At 45.0% G+C, this 14,985-nt stretch overlaps 1 protein-coding gene across 1 annotated transcript in view; it reads left to right on the top strand.

Annotated features, from left to right (window-relative positions):
• Positions 1-3,976: 3,976 nt before the first annotated feature.
• The window catches only part of LOC120100082 (retinoic acid early-inducible protein 1-gamma-like), a 31,837-nt gene continuing 20,828 nt past the window's right edge, over positions 3,977-14,985 (top strand). Inside the window, exons 1-3 of the mRNA XM_039101476.2 lie at positions 3,977-4,067; positions 5,226-5,486; positions 5,749-6,012. Coding sequence (XP_038957404.2) covers positions 3,977-4,067; positions 5,226-5,486; positions 5,749-6,012 — 616 coding nt within the window. The remainder of the gene's footprint in view (positions 4,068-5,225; positions 5,487-5,748; positions 6,013-14,985) is intronic.

Here is a 14,985-nt window from a genome sequence, read left to right as displayed (position 1 = left end):
GAGGTTCTAGATTCTGTTTTACATGTAGTACGGACTAGCCTCTGACCAGATTCCTGCCAGACATTTCTATGACACATGGGCATTAGCTCCAGAGAATTCTGGTGGTTTGCTGATGACTAAAAGTCCTGTATCCAAAGAATGAGGAGAAGCCTGAGTTTAAACTGCGTGTTTCCCAGCCATGAGAACCTGAGCTAATTGTTGGACCTCCTGTAAAAGGGCTGGACATGGTGCTGGGTGCTTTCCTTGTCAGGACTAGCAAGGCAGAGGCAAATATCTATAACTTCATTGCTCTCTGAAGCTCTTTGGACTCTGTAGGCCTTCACAGACACTGCATTGCACATGGTACACAGAACCACAGGCAAATATTGATATATATATATATTAAAAATAAGTAAGATCTGAGTCCCTGGCGAGACTTTCAAGTCTACTTTGTGAATCCCAAGCCTGTTAGAGACCTTGTCTAATCAGAATTACTATGACATTTTTGTAAGACATTATTAAAATATTTTTCTTACTAGAAGTTTACAATTACTAAAAGTAATAGCATTCTAAGACAATTTGCTGCCACCTTCTTCCTCCTCTGCCCCCTCTTCCTCCTCCTCCTCCTCACCACCACCACCATCGTCGTCGTCGTCGTCGTTGTCATCATCATCATCATCATCATCATCATCATCATCCTTTATTGATGCAAATAAAAGGAAAGGGCTGTGTTCTCACTCTTCTTCTTGGTTTATAAATCAGGTAAGAACTTTGGAGACAGGTCCCAGTGGTTTGTTTAATCCAAGCCACTAGCTATTACAGTGTCTCTCTGTCTATTAGATTGAAGTCTCAGCTTAGTCTTCAGCCCCCACTCCACGGTAATTTTGGAGATGATGATGGTTGGGTACAGGAGGCACCAGAGTCAGTTTAACTCTGCAGTCAGAGGAGGATAAAACAGTAAAGTCCTGCTGATGGGACAGAGAACCCAAGGATCCAAAGAAGATACCAGGAAAATGGAAATGAGAGGATTTCTTCTCATATCGAACAAAAGGTTCTCCCAGGACTGTGATTAAAGTCTGCATGCTCTCTGTGGATGACATGATCCAACACCACACAATAATTCTAACAACTCGGGCCAAGTCTGTACATTAATAGCTCCTATCTTAGGCCAACCCGTAAGACCCAGAAGGATCAGAATGAGCAGACCTTTTAGAGTTGAAAATGGGGTACAGAGCTAAATGATGAATTCTCAAATGAGGAATATCAAATGTCTGAGAAGTACCTAAAGAAATGTCCAACATCCTTAGTTGTCAGGGAAAGCAAATTAAAACATCCCTGATATTCCTCCTCAAACCTGTCAGAATGGCTAAGATCAAAAACTCAGGAAACAGGAGATGCTGACGAGGATTTGAAGAAAAAGGAACGTTCCTTTTGCTGGTGGTATTGCAAGCTGGCAAAAACACTCTGGAAGTCAATCTGGTGTTTCCTGAGGAAATTGGAGATAGTTTTACCTGAAGACCCAGCTATACCACTACTGGGCATATACCCCAAAAGAGATTCCTACATATATAAAATGTAGATGTTTCAATCCTCCTTAGAAGACAGAACAAAATAATCAATGGAAGAGAGAGGAGAGATAGGAGGAGAAGGTGGGAAAAAAAGGTTGAGAAGGATCAGGTATGGGAAGAGACAGAAGAGAAGTTCAGAGCAACAGGGAAAGAAATAGAAATATGAGGCTGTCTGGGGTGTGGAATGGGCAGAGACCACTAGAAAGTCCCAGGTACCAGGGAAGCTAGAGGTTCCCAGGATGCAGTGTGGATGACATTAGTTGAAATACCCAACAGAGAGGAGACAGAACCTGAAGAGACTCCCTGGATTAGACAGACATGGTCCCAGTTGAGGGACGGGGCCTCCCACCCACACACACAGACAGACAGATGAGCAGATTCACAAATTTGCTCCCAAGGGCCCTGATATAACAGTGGTGGTTAATGAAAATTTTTCATTCATTTTTGTTTCACATGTATCTCATCATCTCATCTCTCTCTCTCTCTCTCTCTCTCTCTCTCTCTCTCTCTCTCTCTCTCTCTCTCTCGTCTCTCTCTCTCTGTCCCCCACTCTCTCTGTGTGCCTGTGTGTGTGTGTGTGTGTGTGTGTGTGTGTGTGTGTGTGTGTGCAGCATATGAATGCGGTCAGTGTCCAAGGAGGGTAGAGCCTGCATCTAATTCCCTGACAACATTTACAGGTTTTCAATACCAGGCATGGTGACACATGGCTTTAATCCCAGCACTCTATAGACAGATGCAGGCTGTTCACTGAGGCCAGCCTGGTCTACAGAGTGAGTTCCAGGACAGCCAGGGCTACAAATAGAAACACTGTCTCTAAGTGTCACAGAGCTAAGTGGAAAAGGAAAGCATAGTCTCTCTTCAACGCAAGATAGAAATTGTCAGGCTGGAGAGATGGTTGACTGGTTAAGAGCATCGACTACTCTTCCTGAGGTCCTGAGTTCCTGAGTTCCAATCCCAGCAACCACATGGTGGCTCACAACCATCTGTAATGAGATCTGATGCCCTCTTCTGGTGTGTCTGAAGACAGCTCCTGTGTTCTTTGTTTATATATAATAAACACATGATTTTATTTTTTTTTAAACAAAGGTGGTAATTGTCTTCACTGGGGAGATTAGAAGGAAGGAAACGGGGGAGGGGTGGAAAGGAGGTCACTGGGAAGCACTAGTGGACGGGGGAGAGTGGCTAACAGCAGGGCAGCAAAGAAGCAGAGCCTTCACCAGGGGATGATGGGGTAGGGAGCTGGAAAGACAGAGTGTGGTGTGGAGAGAAGATGGAGGAAGTGAGAAGAGCAGACTGAGTCTGAGGGAGCCTGAGGCTGTGTCTCCAGGAGAAGAAGCAGCAGTGGAAACTGCTAGAACAATCATTGGGGCCCCTACTGGGTGAGAACAAACCAGTGACTCTGTGAGTGCTGCATGCATGGGAGTGGGCAGAAACTGGAGCTCTGGTTGTAAATTTCCTTGATTTTGACTGCACTTTTTGCAGAGGATGTGCTGACCACGCCAATCTTTTTCTTTTTCCTTTCTTTTCTCTTCTTTGTTTCTTTCTTTTCTTTCTTTCTTTTTTTTTTGCATTTCAACTTTTACTTGAAAACAACTTAAATTTTAGACAAATGATTTTAGTATATAAATTTGATTTTTTTATACAGAATATAAAGATTTCCCTCATTAATCTCTCATGTGAAGGGTATTACAGGCCCGAAGAAAGACACATTCTGCACACAAAATACACCTAGTTTGTGTGGCACTGGTGACAAATGGTGTCCTGCTCCTGCACATACATTAGGACCAAGTGGTGACTTTACACATCAAAGGGCTGCCATCACTGTCTGTGGTTTGTTCATGTTGACCTTGAGGAATTTGCTGGGCTGGTAGGCTTCCTTCTGGTTCTGGGGCTTGGCTTTGAGCCTCCTGGTGTCTGCTAAGGACTCCGCCCCTTTCACTCTCCCACTTGTAGGCAGAGCAGGCTTCTCTCTACTTTCCACAGGGGCGACTGGCTGCATCACACATCTACTGCGGACTGCCACTGGAGACTTGGTTATTTTGTTTCTTTACCCTGATTCCAAGGAACCCTGAGGGCCCAACTGAAGGTGAGTGAGATGAAGGGGTGGCCAATGAGAGAGTCCTGAAAAAGTAGGCTCAGTATTCAGGTCACAGTAGCAAACTCCACGGGCCCTCCGGGACCTCAGGGACCTCTGCATGTGGGACTGAGGACCAGAGCCACCAGGTCCCGTAGGGATTCCCAGAAACAAGTAGGAAAAGGGATACTAGGAACCTGCAAGGCTGGAGCGCGAAAACCCCAGAATTCAAAGTCCAGGTGCCTGGGACTTTCTCAGTTCTCTGCACTGGGTCCTGTGTGGAGCGGTACTGAGGATTCCTGATTTTCTCAGCAGCTCTGGTCGCACCCTAGGCTGCCTGGGCTCAGAAAGGACCATGGCAAAGAGAGCCACCACCAAGTGCAATCTTTCTCTGAATCTGGGCCTTTTGGTGCTGCTGAATTTTCTGGGGACCGCGATGCTAGAAGGTGAGTTCCCAGGGTCTACATGGAGGGGTCTACACGGAGGGGTCTACATGGAGGTGGTTAGGGCACTGAGCAAGGAATTGGCTAAGTCAGGAAGTTCTCTCAGTCCTGAGCTCCCAGGAAGCTCCAAGTCTTCCTCTCTACTTCACCACCTCAGCAACTGGGGACCCTGCCTCTGCCTGCCTCTACTCTCCTCCCCCACGCTGCACATAGAAGTTCTGAAAAAAAAAAGTTATGGCAGGACAGCATAGAGGGGATACAGGGTTGAAGGTTACAGCAGACAGAAAAGAATACCTGGTGATGTCCTCAGCACCAGTGGGGTCCTTAGGAAGGAAGTCTAAAAACCAGTCTCTGGGACTGGATATGCTGGGCACAGTGCTGACCCCTACTGGAGAAAGACTCAGACAGCTGACCTGAACCTAAGGCAGGCTGTGCTCTGAAGACTGCCTTCCTGGGGATTCCTCACAAGCTCTGCACCACTTTAGAATCTGTTTGTTCTTGAGCTTTCCTTCCTACCTTCCCATCCACTGTCTCATGGTACCTCCAGACTGGTGGGAAAGAAAGGTTTAAGGAGAGAGATTGGGCCTTCAAGCACGTCACAGACAGACAGAGATCTTTTCCTGAGAATGGATTAGGTGTGTGGTTTAATGTGGGAGAAGCTGAGCTCTGATGGCCAAGAGAGCTGTGTGACAGAGCCCAGTGGGAGCAGGGATGAGCACTGAGCTCACAGCTGGCAGCTTCCCTCTCCAGGACAACTGGGGCATTGCCTCAGGAGCTTCCCTCAACACCAGGTTCAATGTTGAATTTCCATGTGTTCTATGTTGCCTCCCTACCCGTGAGTGCTCAGATAGATTTTCATCCCCAGGAACATGGATGTTATCTGACATACTTTATACTTCAATCCTTGATAGTAGACAATAAGTGTACTTTTGAGATAATCCTGCTGATAACATGGTATGCATTGGGGTGAGAGGAGGGGTCCAACCAATGTGACCCAGCCACTGTTCTCACAGAACAGAAGATGCAGAGATGGTGGGCCTCTTGAATAGAGTCACCTCCTCCTGACCTTTGCCCTTCAGAAGAATGCTTGGGGTCACAGGAACATGTGTCCTATGGCTTTGTGCTCCCAATTTGGAACTCACCTTCATGTTTCTCTCACAGATGTACACTCTCTTAGTTGCAACTTGATCATCAGGTCTCCTACCAAAGCAGAACCTCTCTGGTATGAAGGACAGTGTTCAATGGATGGAATTGATTTCCTTTCTTCTAATAACGTGAACAAGACCATGCCTTTGGGTAACCAAGAGAAAATGGCAAATGCCACCGAAGTGTGGACATGTTTGACCCAGTGGATAGACCGATGGAAACAGGAGTTAAGGGACAAAGTGTCTGAAATCAAAGTGCACACTACCAAGACCAGTGGTAAGTTTGGGACTGAGCACAGAGGCAGAGATGGTTGGCAAGAGAAGAGGGGCAGAGCACATGCAGGAATGGGATGTGAGTGTCTTTGGGTGAAGGAGCTGAGCACTTGTGGTACTGTGCAGGCCCAGGGTACACAGTGGATAAAAAGAGAAAGTCGTGTGGAAAAGATACTGACACCTAAGCTTGTAGAGAAAGACTTGACCTTGAGGAGGTGACGAATGGATCAGAATGGAAGAATGGCGGTGTTGTATGTGACTTGCAGGTCACCCCACTTTACGGGTCACCATGCTTTCTAAGCACAGCCATGAACAAATCATTGGTGCTTCCTGGGAATTCAACACCAGTGAAAATTATTCCTTCATCTTGGACCTAAAGACTATGAAGTGGAAACTGATCAATCCTGTACCAGGCGACATCATGAAAGAATGGAAAGATGATGAGACATTAATGAAACATCTGAATTTGTCCATAGCAGAATGCAGTAAAAAATTCAATGAATTCTTAAATCAGCACGAGGAAAGAACAAGTAGGTATTACCTGGATTGTCAGAAGGAACTTCTTCTCATTTCATAAACTGAGTGAGTGATTTCTGGGTAGTGTTCCTGGCTGAGGAGACAGTGATGACCACAGGGATTCCTCAGTCCATCTCACACCCCAGCGTTCCTCACTCCCTGTTAACCAGTGGTCCAGGCTCTGCATGGCCTGCTGATGAGCCCTAACTCTGTGTGCATCACTGTACACTTCCCGCCCTCTCATCCTCAGGTAGCGGCCTTCCACCAGCTCCACCATCACTTTTTAAAGGATTTACCATCTGACTCTGGCACAGTTATACACCAGCAATTTCCCCAACATCCAGTGATATCCACAGTTCATTTATCAACTTTTGGGATGGTTTGATAGACATTAACTTTCCTTTGTAATGAAATAAACTCTGCTGAGACATCATTTATACAACTCCCACTCCTCTGTCTACTCAGGACTTTGTAAATAGGTCTGGCATGGGAGTCCCTCTGGCTGCCTTGGGAGAGAAGGTGCTAATGGAGGTGTGTATTTCACTTTATGGAGAACTTTCCTATGTTTTTACAGATCAACAAGGGCCCCAGATATCACCCAGCCTCCACCTACCAGCCAGGTTCCTTATAAGGAAGTATTGATCCCTGTGGGACTCATCATCTCCATCATCTTTATTATTTTCATTTGCATATGTGTGAAGAGGATGTGTTGTACCCAAGGAGGTGAGGAGCAGCGTGGGGTCTCATCCTGTCCTTGGTAGTTTTGTTTGTCAGGGGACTTGCAATAGGTGTCTCACTGAGTTACAGATGGTTTCGAGTACTGGGAGCTGAACGCAGAACCTCTCCAAGAACAGCAAGGGAACTTCTGAGCCTTCTCTCAAACCCTCGAATTTTTTTTTCTTAAAAAAGATTTTTATTTTATTTATGTATGTGAGTACAGTGTCGCTGTCTTCACAGGCACCAGAAGAGGGCATCAGATCCCTTTAAAGATCACTCTGAGCCACCATGTGGTTGCTGGGAGTTAATTTAGGACCTCTGGAAGAGTGAGCAGTACTCTTAAATTTTTTTTGAAGTTGGATTTGCTGGGGTTTTTTTATTATTGGTTGTTTTATTTAATTACATGTCAAATGTTACCTACTTTCCCTGGCTCCCCTTCTGCAACCTCCCTATCTTATCCACCCTCCACCCTGCTCCTATGAGGGTGCTCCTCCACCCACCCACCCACCCACTCACACCCACCTCAACTCTGAAGCATCCCCCTGTGCTGGGGCATCAGGCCTGCACAGGACCAAGGGTCTCCTGATCCCATTGATGCCAGATATGCAGTCCTCTGCTACATATGTAGCTGGAGTCATGGACCCATTCATGTGCACTTTCTGGATAATGGTTGAGTCCCTGGGAGCTCTGCGTGTCCAGTGAGTTGATACTGTTATTCTTCCTATGGACAGCTCCTTCAGTCCTTTCCCAGGCTCTTCCATTGGAGTCCCTCTCCTCAGACTGATGGTTGGCTGTATCTGTTTCTGTATTAGTCAGGTGCTGGCAGAGCCTCTCAGAGGACAGATATACTAGGCTCCTGTCAGGAAGCTCTTCTTGGTATCAGTAATAATGTATGGGTTTGGGATGGATCCCAAGGTGGGGCAGACTCTGGATGGCCTTTCCCTCACTCTCTGCTCCAGGTTTTGTCCCTGCATTTTCTTTAGGCAGGAACAATTCTGGGTTGAAAACCTTGAGATGGGTGGGAGGCCCTGTCCCTCAACTGGCACCATGTCTACCTAATCCACGGGGTCTCTTCAGGTTCTGTCTCCTCTCTGTTGGGTATTTCTACTAATGTCATCCACACTGGGTCCTGGGAACCTCTAGCTTCCCTGGTGTCTGGGACTTTCTAGTGGTCCCCTCTTGTTCTATACCCCACGCAGCTACACATTTCTATTCCTTTCCCTGTCGCTCTGAACTTCTCTCCTGTCTCTTCATGTACCTGCTCCGTCTTGAACGTCTTCCCTCCTCTCTCTGTCAGGAGGTTAATCCTCCTCAACTGACCATTTTGTTCCCTCTTCCACGTAGGACTGAAGCATCTACAGTCTGGTCTTCCTTCTTGTTTAGCTCCATATGAGTTTGTGAATTGTAACTTGGGTATTCCAAGTTTTTGGGCTAATGTCCACTTACCGGTGGGTTCATAGCATGTGTGTTTTTAGGGTCTGGGTTCCCTCACTCAGGATGATATTTCCTAGTTCCATCCATTTCCCTAATTGTTTCATGAAGTTATCATTTTTAATAGCTGCGTAGTACTCCCTTCTGTAAATGTATCACACTTTCTGTATCCCTTCTTTCATCATGGGGCAGCTGGATTGATCCCACCTTCTGGTTACTATAAATAAGGATGCTATGAACAGATGTCTTCATTTGACCCGTCCAGCAGGTCCAGTTATTCAGGGTCCCGAAGAGGCTTTCTACCTGTAGGCCAAATGGGGGTGAAGAGAAGAAGGAGACCAAGCAAAAGTTCTGTTGTCAAGGTCTCGTTTATTGGGGTGAACATTACAGCTTTAAAGGCTTTCAGGTAGGGGGAGTGTCCTTTGTGAAACACAAAGGATGGAGGGAGAAGGGCATTCCAGAAGCGATAGCAGAAGGTGAAGAGGTCATGCGATGGAGACGCTGGAGACGTCTGGTGTTTGCTCAGACTGAAACATCCTGTGAAAGTTATCTTTCTGTGCCGTAAATTCATGGGAGAGGCTTTTGTCCAATACTCTCAAGACTTATGGCAGTCATTTCAAGGTTGAACATCTGTGGCCATGCAGCCAAGAGTCATGTAGACACTTTGAGCCACAAATCAGCCAGGCCCCAATCCAATACGGCTCCCTACATTTATTATATGCAGGAACATTTTTTGGGGTATATGCACAGTAGTGGTATAGCTGGGTCCTCAGGTAAAACTATTTCCAGTTTTCTGAGGAAACACCAGATTGACTTCCAGAGTGTTTCTACCAGCTTGCAATCCCACCAGCAATGGAGGAATGTTCTTTTTCTTCACATCTTACCCACCATCTTCTGTTGCCTGAATTTTTGATCTTAAGCCATATTGACAGGTTTGAGGGGGAGGCTTGGGGATGTTTTGATTTACTTTCCCTGACAACTAAGGATGTTGGACATTTCTTTAGGTGCTTCTCAGACATTCGATATTCCTCATTTGAGAATTCATCAATTACCTCTGTACCCCAGTTTTAGCAGGGTTATTTGGTTCTCTGGTGTCTAACTTTTTGAGTTCTTTGTATATTTAGGATATTAGCCCTCTATCTGATTTCATGTTGCTAAAGACCATTCCCCAATCTGTAGATTGACATTTTTGTCCTACTTACAGTATACTTTGCTTTAAAGAAGCTTTCATTTTCAAGAGGTCCCATTTGCCCATTGCTGATCTTGGAGCCTGAGCCATTGATATTCTGTTCAGGAAATTTCCCCTGTGCCAATGTGTTCAAGGCTCCTTCCCACTTACTGTTCTATTACATTCGGTGTATCTGGTTTTATGTGGAGATCATTGATCCACTTGGACTGGAGTCTAAATAGATATAAATGAATCACTCGCATTTTCTGCATCCCAAACACCAATTGATCCACCACCATTTGTTGAAAATGCTTTGCTTTGCCCACTGGATCGTTTTGGCTTCTTCTTCAAAGATCAGTGACCGTAGAAGGGTGAGTTTATTTCAGTGTCTTCAATTCTATTCCATGGATCTACCTGCCTGTCTCTGTACCAATACCATACAGATTTTATCACTATTGCTCTGTAATACACCTTAAGATCAGGGATGGTGATCCCCCCAGAATTTCTGATATTATTGGGAATAGTTTTTGTGATCCTGGGTTTTTTGTTATCCCATGTTTACTGTCATCATCCAGGAGATTCTTAGCTTGGCCAGCAGATGTCATTCTTTGATTTCACATTCTAGCCGACCCAGGAGATGAATGAAAGCCTCTGAGTGCCCATTCATGTTTGAAATTAACAATGGACACATTGCTGATTTGAAAATGACATCACACATTGCTGAGTGGTCTGGTTTTCATGCCTTGATTCATGAAACAGATAAATTTTTAAAGAGTATGTTTGCCAGGTAGTGGATGTGCCAGCCTTTGCTCCCAGCACTAGAGAAGCAGAGGGATGCTAATCTTGGCCTTCACGGTCACTATTCTGTACATGAGTTCCAGGACAAGCAGGGCTACCAAGAGAAAACATGTCTAAAAAATAAAATAAAGAAGGAATGTTTTCCGTGCACAGGTAAAGGGCACTCCAGAGTTTAATGCTGTTTCCAGAGAGGACAACTCACCATGAGGACTGTGTGCTTGTCAGCTCTGTGTCTAACAAACAAAGAAACAATCAATTCAGTCTGACATACAGACAGAAGTACACAGAAACTGAAAATATGACTTCACCTTTCCCCTGTTGAATCATTAGAAGGAACTCTGTCATCTCTGTATCTGACCTGATCCCTCCCAGACACTGACACGTGAACTTTCAGAATGCCTCACATGTTTCTGTGACTTGTGCTGTCTAGCAATCGTCCTGGGCCCCTGTTGGAGATATTCACTTGGTACCAAGGAGGAACATGGGAAGAGAATTGGCCTCATCCCCTCAGAAGGTCCATATTTCAGTGAACTCCCTCCAGACATGACTCAGACTCCCAGAAGTTAGTACTCAGTTTCTTCAAGGGGACCATATGTCTGTTTACTACTGGGGCCTCTGCTTGACTCACTGTCTTTCAGTGTATGTGCATGGAGTCTTTTTCCATGGTACCTTCACCTGGTGCTATAATATTTTACAGTTGTTTCTCTATCAGGCATCTCAGTTGGGTGTGGTCTTTCCCTACAACTTAGTGCACACTTCTTCTGACTCTCCCACACTCCAATCATGAGCTTCAGATACTCATTGACACTAACTGTGGGCTCTGGTCTCTATGATTTCCTTAACTTAACCTTTCCACATTAGTGCCACTTCCTGCAGAAACACAATTATCAGATGTAGAAAGTGCTCCCTGAGCTTCCTAAAATGTCTCTGTGGCTGCAGAGGTGTCACCCTGAAGTAGAAGGCTCCTGGCTCTGTGCCCTCCTGCTTGTTGACATCCACTGAAGGGGGAGTCGTCAGAACATATAGGTGGGTTCTAGCTGTAATATCAGGTTGCAAAGAATTTTCAGGTAACGACTTCCACTATTGCAGTCACTTCATTCTTGTGTATTTACTAAAGGTCTGGCTTAGCAGAAGCTGTGCAAGACAGCTCCTCAGTTGTTCTACCCAATTGAGATAGGACTAAGTGTTTCACTGTGGTTTTAAAACTGGCTGGTCATTGTGCACATTAAAATCTGTTCTAATTTTCTCATCAGGAGTCACTTCCTGTGTTGAGGTGAGCTCTGCAATGAAACAGCTTTGGAGAAGTCACCCCAGATCCTATAATTAACCTCTCACTAGACTCCTGTTAGCAATCCCAAAGAAAACTCAGTGGAGCTTCAAAATGTCTGCACAATTTGTACTTTGATCTGTCATTAAGTTCTATTTCTGGTGTGTGTTGTGTGTGTGTGTGTGTTCAAATATGTTGTTCTTGGAGGATAACTTCCCCCGTTTGTGTCTCAGGGGACTTTCCTAATTTTTCCCTTTCCTTAAACTTAGGTCTTAATCAGGTCTTGAGGAGTCATGGCTTAGCCAGAAAGCCATGATTGACAACAGGACCAGTTATGGAGTCTCCAATGAAAGCCATAAGTAGAAAATTGGATGAAGGGTCCAAGGTTGGCCTAGACCCGGCTCCCCATCACCATGTGAGTTACATCACCAGCTCACCCACTAGAGTATAGACAGTTTGTCTTCTAGGTTCTGGCTTGCTCCACTCCACTACCACTGATGCTTTCCTCGGTGGTCACTTCTTGGCACTGGCATTTCCAAAGAGCTAGAGTCTTCTGCTCTAGCCACACTTTTAGTAGTGTCCTGTGAAGGGCTTTATTCATGGACTCCAATTCTGTCGCACAGTGCCAAGCCTCAGCTCTTCTCCATGACCCTTTCACATCTACAAAACCAGGAACACCAGGCTAGCTCTTACACTGACTTGTTCAGGTACCTCACAAGGTCCAATCTGGCCGGGTCTTGAACACAGCTTGTGTACTGACTCTCAGGAATCCCTTTCCAGATGATCTCACTTCAGTGGTGCTGCTCTCTCCTGATGACTGTTAAGTTCTCAGCTCCAGCTGAAGAGCATTGAGTATCCCAACAAAGCAAAGGTTCAACTAAAGTAGTTCTGGACTCTTGTTTAATCACAGCCAATTCTTCAGCCCCAGCAACATAGAGCCATCCGTTCTTAATGCAAATGACTTGGTAGCATTTGCTTCCCTGAACATCACAAAGTCAGGCCTCCATTGTCTGCACTGCTTTCAACATGCCTGTCATCTAAGGTCCTGAAGAATGGACCAGGTACCTCTTATCACTCAATGGCTTTTCTAGCCAAGAGGTCCAACGGCTTTCTAGAAACCTCCCCAAAACATATGCCAGGTCTACTACAACAAAACCACACACTATCTTGGTACCAATTTGTCTTAATGATGTTTACTTTTGCTGTGGTGAAACATCATGACCAAAGGGACTTGTGAAGGAAAGAGTTTATGTGGCTTACACTTCTAAATCACTGTTTGTCCTTTGAAAGAAGTCAGGTCAGGATTCAAAGAGGGCAGGGACTTGGAGGCAGGAGCTGATGCAGAGGCCATGCAGGGGTGCTGTTTACTAGATTTCTCCTCATGGCTTGCTCAGCCATATAGTCTTATACAAAAGTCATCAGCCTCATAGAAAAGGACCACCGAAATGGGCTGTGAGCTGCATGTGATTACTGTGAAGAAAATGCCCTACAGGGTACCCTCCAGCCTAATCTGAAGGAAGCATTTTATAACCGAGTTTCTTTCCTCCCTTACTGCTCCATAATTTGTCAACCTCACATAAAACTCTGAAGCACATACCTTATATTTACCAGTTTCATTAGATATGGCGGTATTACTTGGCATTTCTCTTAGAGCAACTGTGAGCCCCTCTGACCAAATCTTTATGCTCCAATGCTACAAATGACGTCATAACTGGCCATTACACTCCATGGTCACTTTACAGTGAATGAATCTGAAACATTCAACTTTTATTCTGAAGTTTGGTTAAGGCCTTCCCCTGTATTTAATAATATTTAGGCCATATTTTCTTTTTAAGAAATTTATTAATCTGAAGAGACGGCTGGGCAGTTAAGAGAACTGCTCACTCTCCAGAGGTCCTGAGTTCAACTCTCAGCAACACATACTGGCTCAGAGCGATCTGTGATGGGATCTGATGCCCACCTCTGGTGTGTGTGAAGACAGAGACAGTGTACTCACATACATAAATAAAATAAAAATCTTTTTTAAAGGAAAAATTCATTCATTGTTTGGCGTGAAGGCTCAGTAGTTAAGATCCCTTGCTGTTCTTGGAGATGTCCTCGGTTCAGCTCCCAGTACTTGAAAACATCTGTAACTCCAGTTCCACAGATTCTGATGCCCTCCTTGGGCCTCTGCAAGTACCAGGTACACATGTTACAGACAGACAGACAGACAGGCAAAACACTGATACACAGTAAGAGTAAAACATACACAAACATCTAACAATGTATTTCACATAAATTATGCATCTCAATTGGATTCACTATGATGTGTTCATATATGTGTGTAAGATAATTTGGTGACAACAACCCTTTAATCACTTCTCATGCCCCTTACCCAGTTCCTGCACAGGTTTCCTCTTCCAAATGCCGCCTCTACTTTCAAGGAAAGTTTCTTTAAATTAAAAAGTAATAATAATTGATCAAATGACTTAATTTGGACTCATTTATAGGAGTGTGGGAAAGGAGTTATTTGCAGGAATACAGGCTCCTTAGTAGTGACCACACCAATAAATACAATCAGCTCTGACAGCATTAAATGCAGAAAAATTCTCAGTGAGTGAGGAAGCTTATGAGGCCCTGTGGCTCCATAAAGGGATGATTGTCAGGTCTGCTCTTGTGCAGGCATCATACAATTTCTCAGAAATATTCAGTTCAAAGACATAGCAGTGAGGTCATGCCTGGGAACTGTGTTCTCCTGCACCCATTCTTCCCTACGTTGTATGGTGTTTCCTGAATCTTGGATGGGGTAATATGGATGGTGGAATAAATGCTTTTACCCCAATGTCTTGGGATCTTCCTCCTGGGACAACATTTTGGTGCTCTGGTTGGGAACCTCTCCTCTTGTCTCCTCTAGCCCCTCATTCCTCTGTGGCTTGTGGCAGTTGATGCAGTAGTCCTTGAGCAGCTGAAGTTCTCTACCTTGGGAGGTCTGAAGTGAGAGACACACTTCGATTGTTGAAGTAATTCATCCTCGATACCAGCACAGAAGTCTGGAAGTCACTTCTTAGCTTGTACCCTGATATGTCATGAATCCTGACTAACAAAGATGGTTTAGAGCTCCAGGTCACCAAACCTCTTCTCAGACAGACCCATTTCTGGGGTCAACAGCCATTACTGCATGTAGCATGTAGGGGGGAAAGACAGAGAGAGTTCATGGGCAGTCCTAACTGGCTGTGTAGAAACAGCTTTCCAAATGTTCTTGGAATGAATGTAGAGTCAGTGTCCCTGCATGGGTCATGATAGGAGTGCCTGCAAGTGAGGTGCTCACAAGCTGGTTTCATTCCATTTTCATGATCTGAGCAGAAGGAAATTTATTGAACTGGAAATGAGTTTCTCAAAAGGTCAATGTTGGTTGCTGGTAAGATGGCTCAGTGAGTAAAGGCACTTGCTATGCAAGTATGAGGACCAGAATTCCCACCCCTAATAACCAGTGCGATACCTATTGCAAGTCCCTTGACAAACAACACTACCAAGGACAGGATGAGACCCCAGCCTGCTCCTCACCTCCTTGGGTACAACACATCCTCTTTACACATATGCAAATGAAAATAATAAAGATGATGGAGA

This window comes from Rattus norvegicus, chromosome 1 (assembly GCF_036323735.1).
Source record: "Rattus norvegicus strain BN/NHsdMcwi chromosome 1, GRCr8, whole genome shotgun sequence".
In the NCBI taxonomy this organism is placed as follows: Eukaryota; Metazoa; Chordata; class Mammalia; order Rodentia; family Muridae; genus Rattus; species Rattus norvegicus.
The sequence above is the reverse complement of the archived record's forward strand: the minus strand, read 5'-3'. Positions and strand labels throughout refer to the sequence as shown.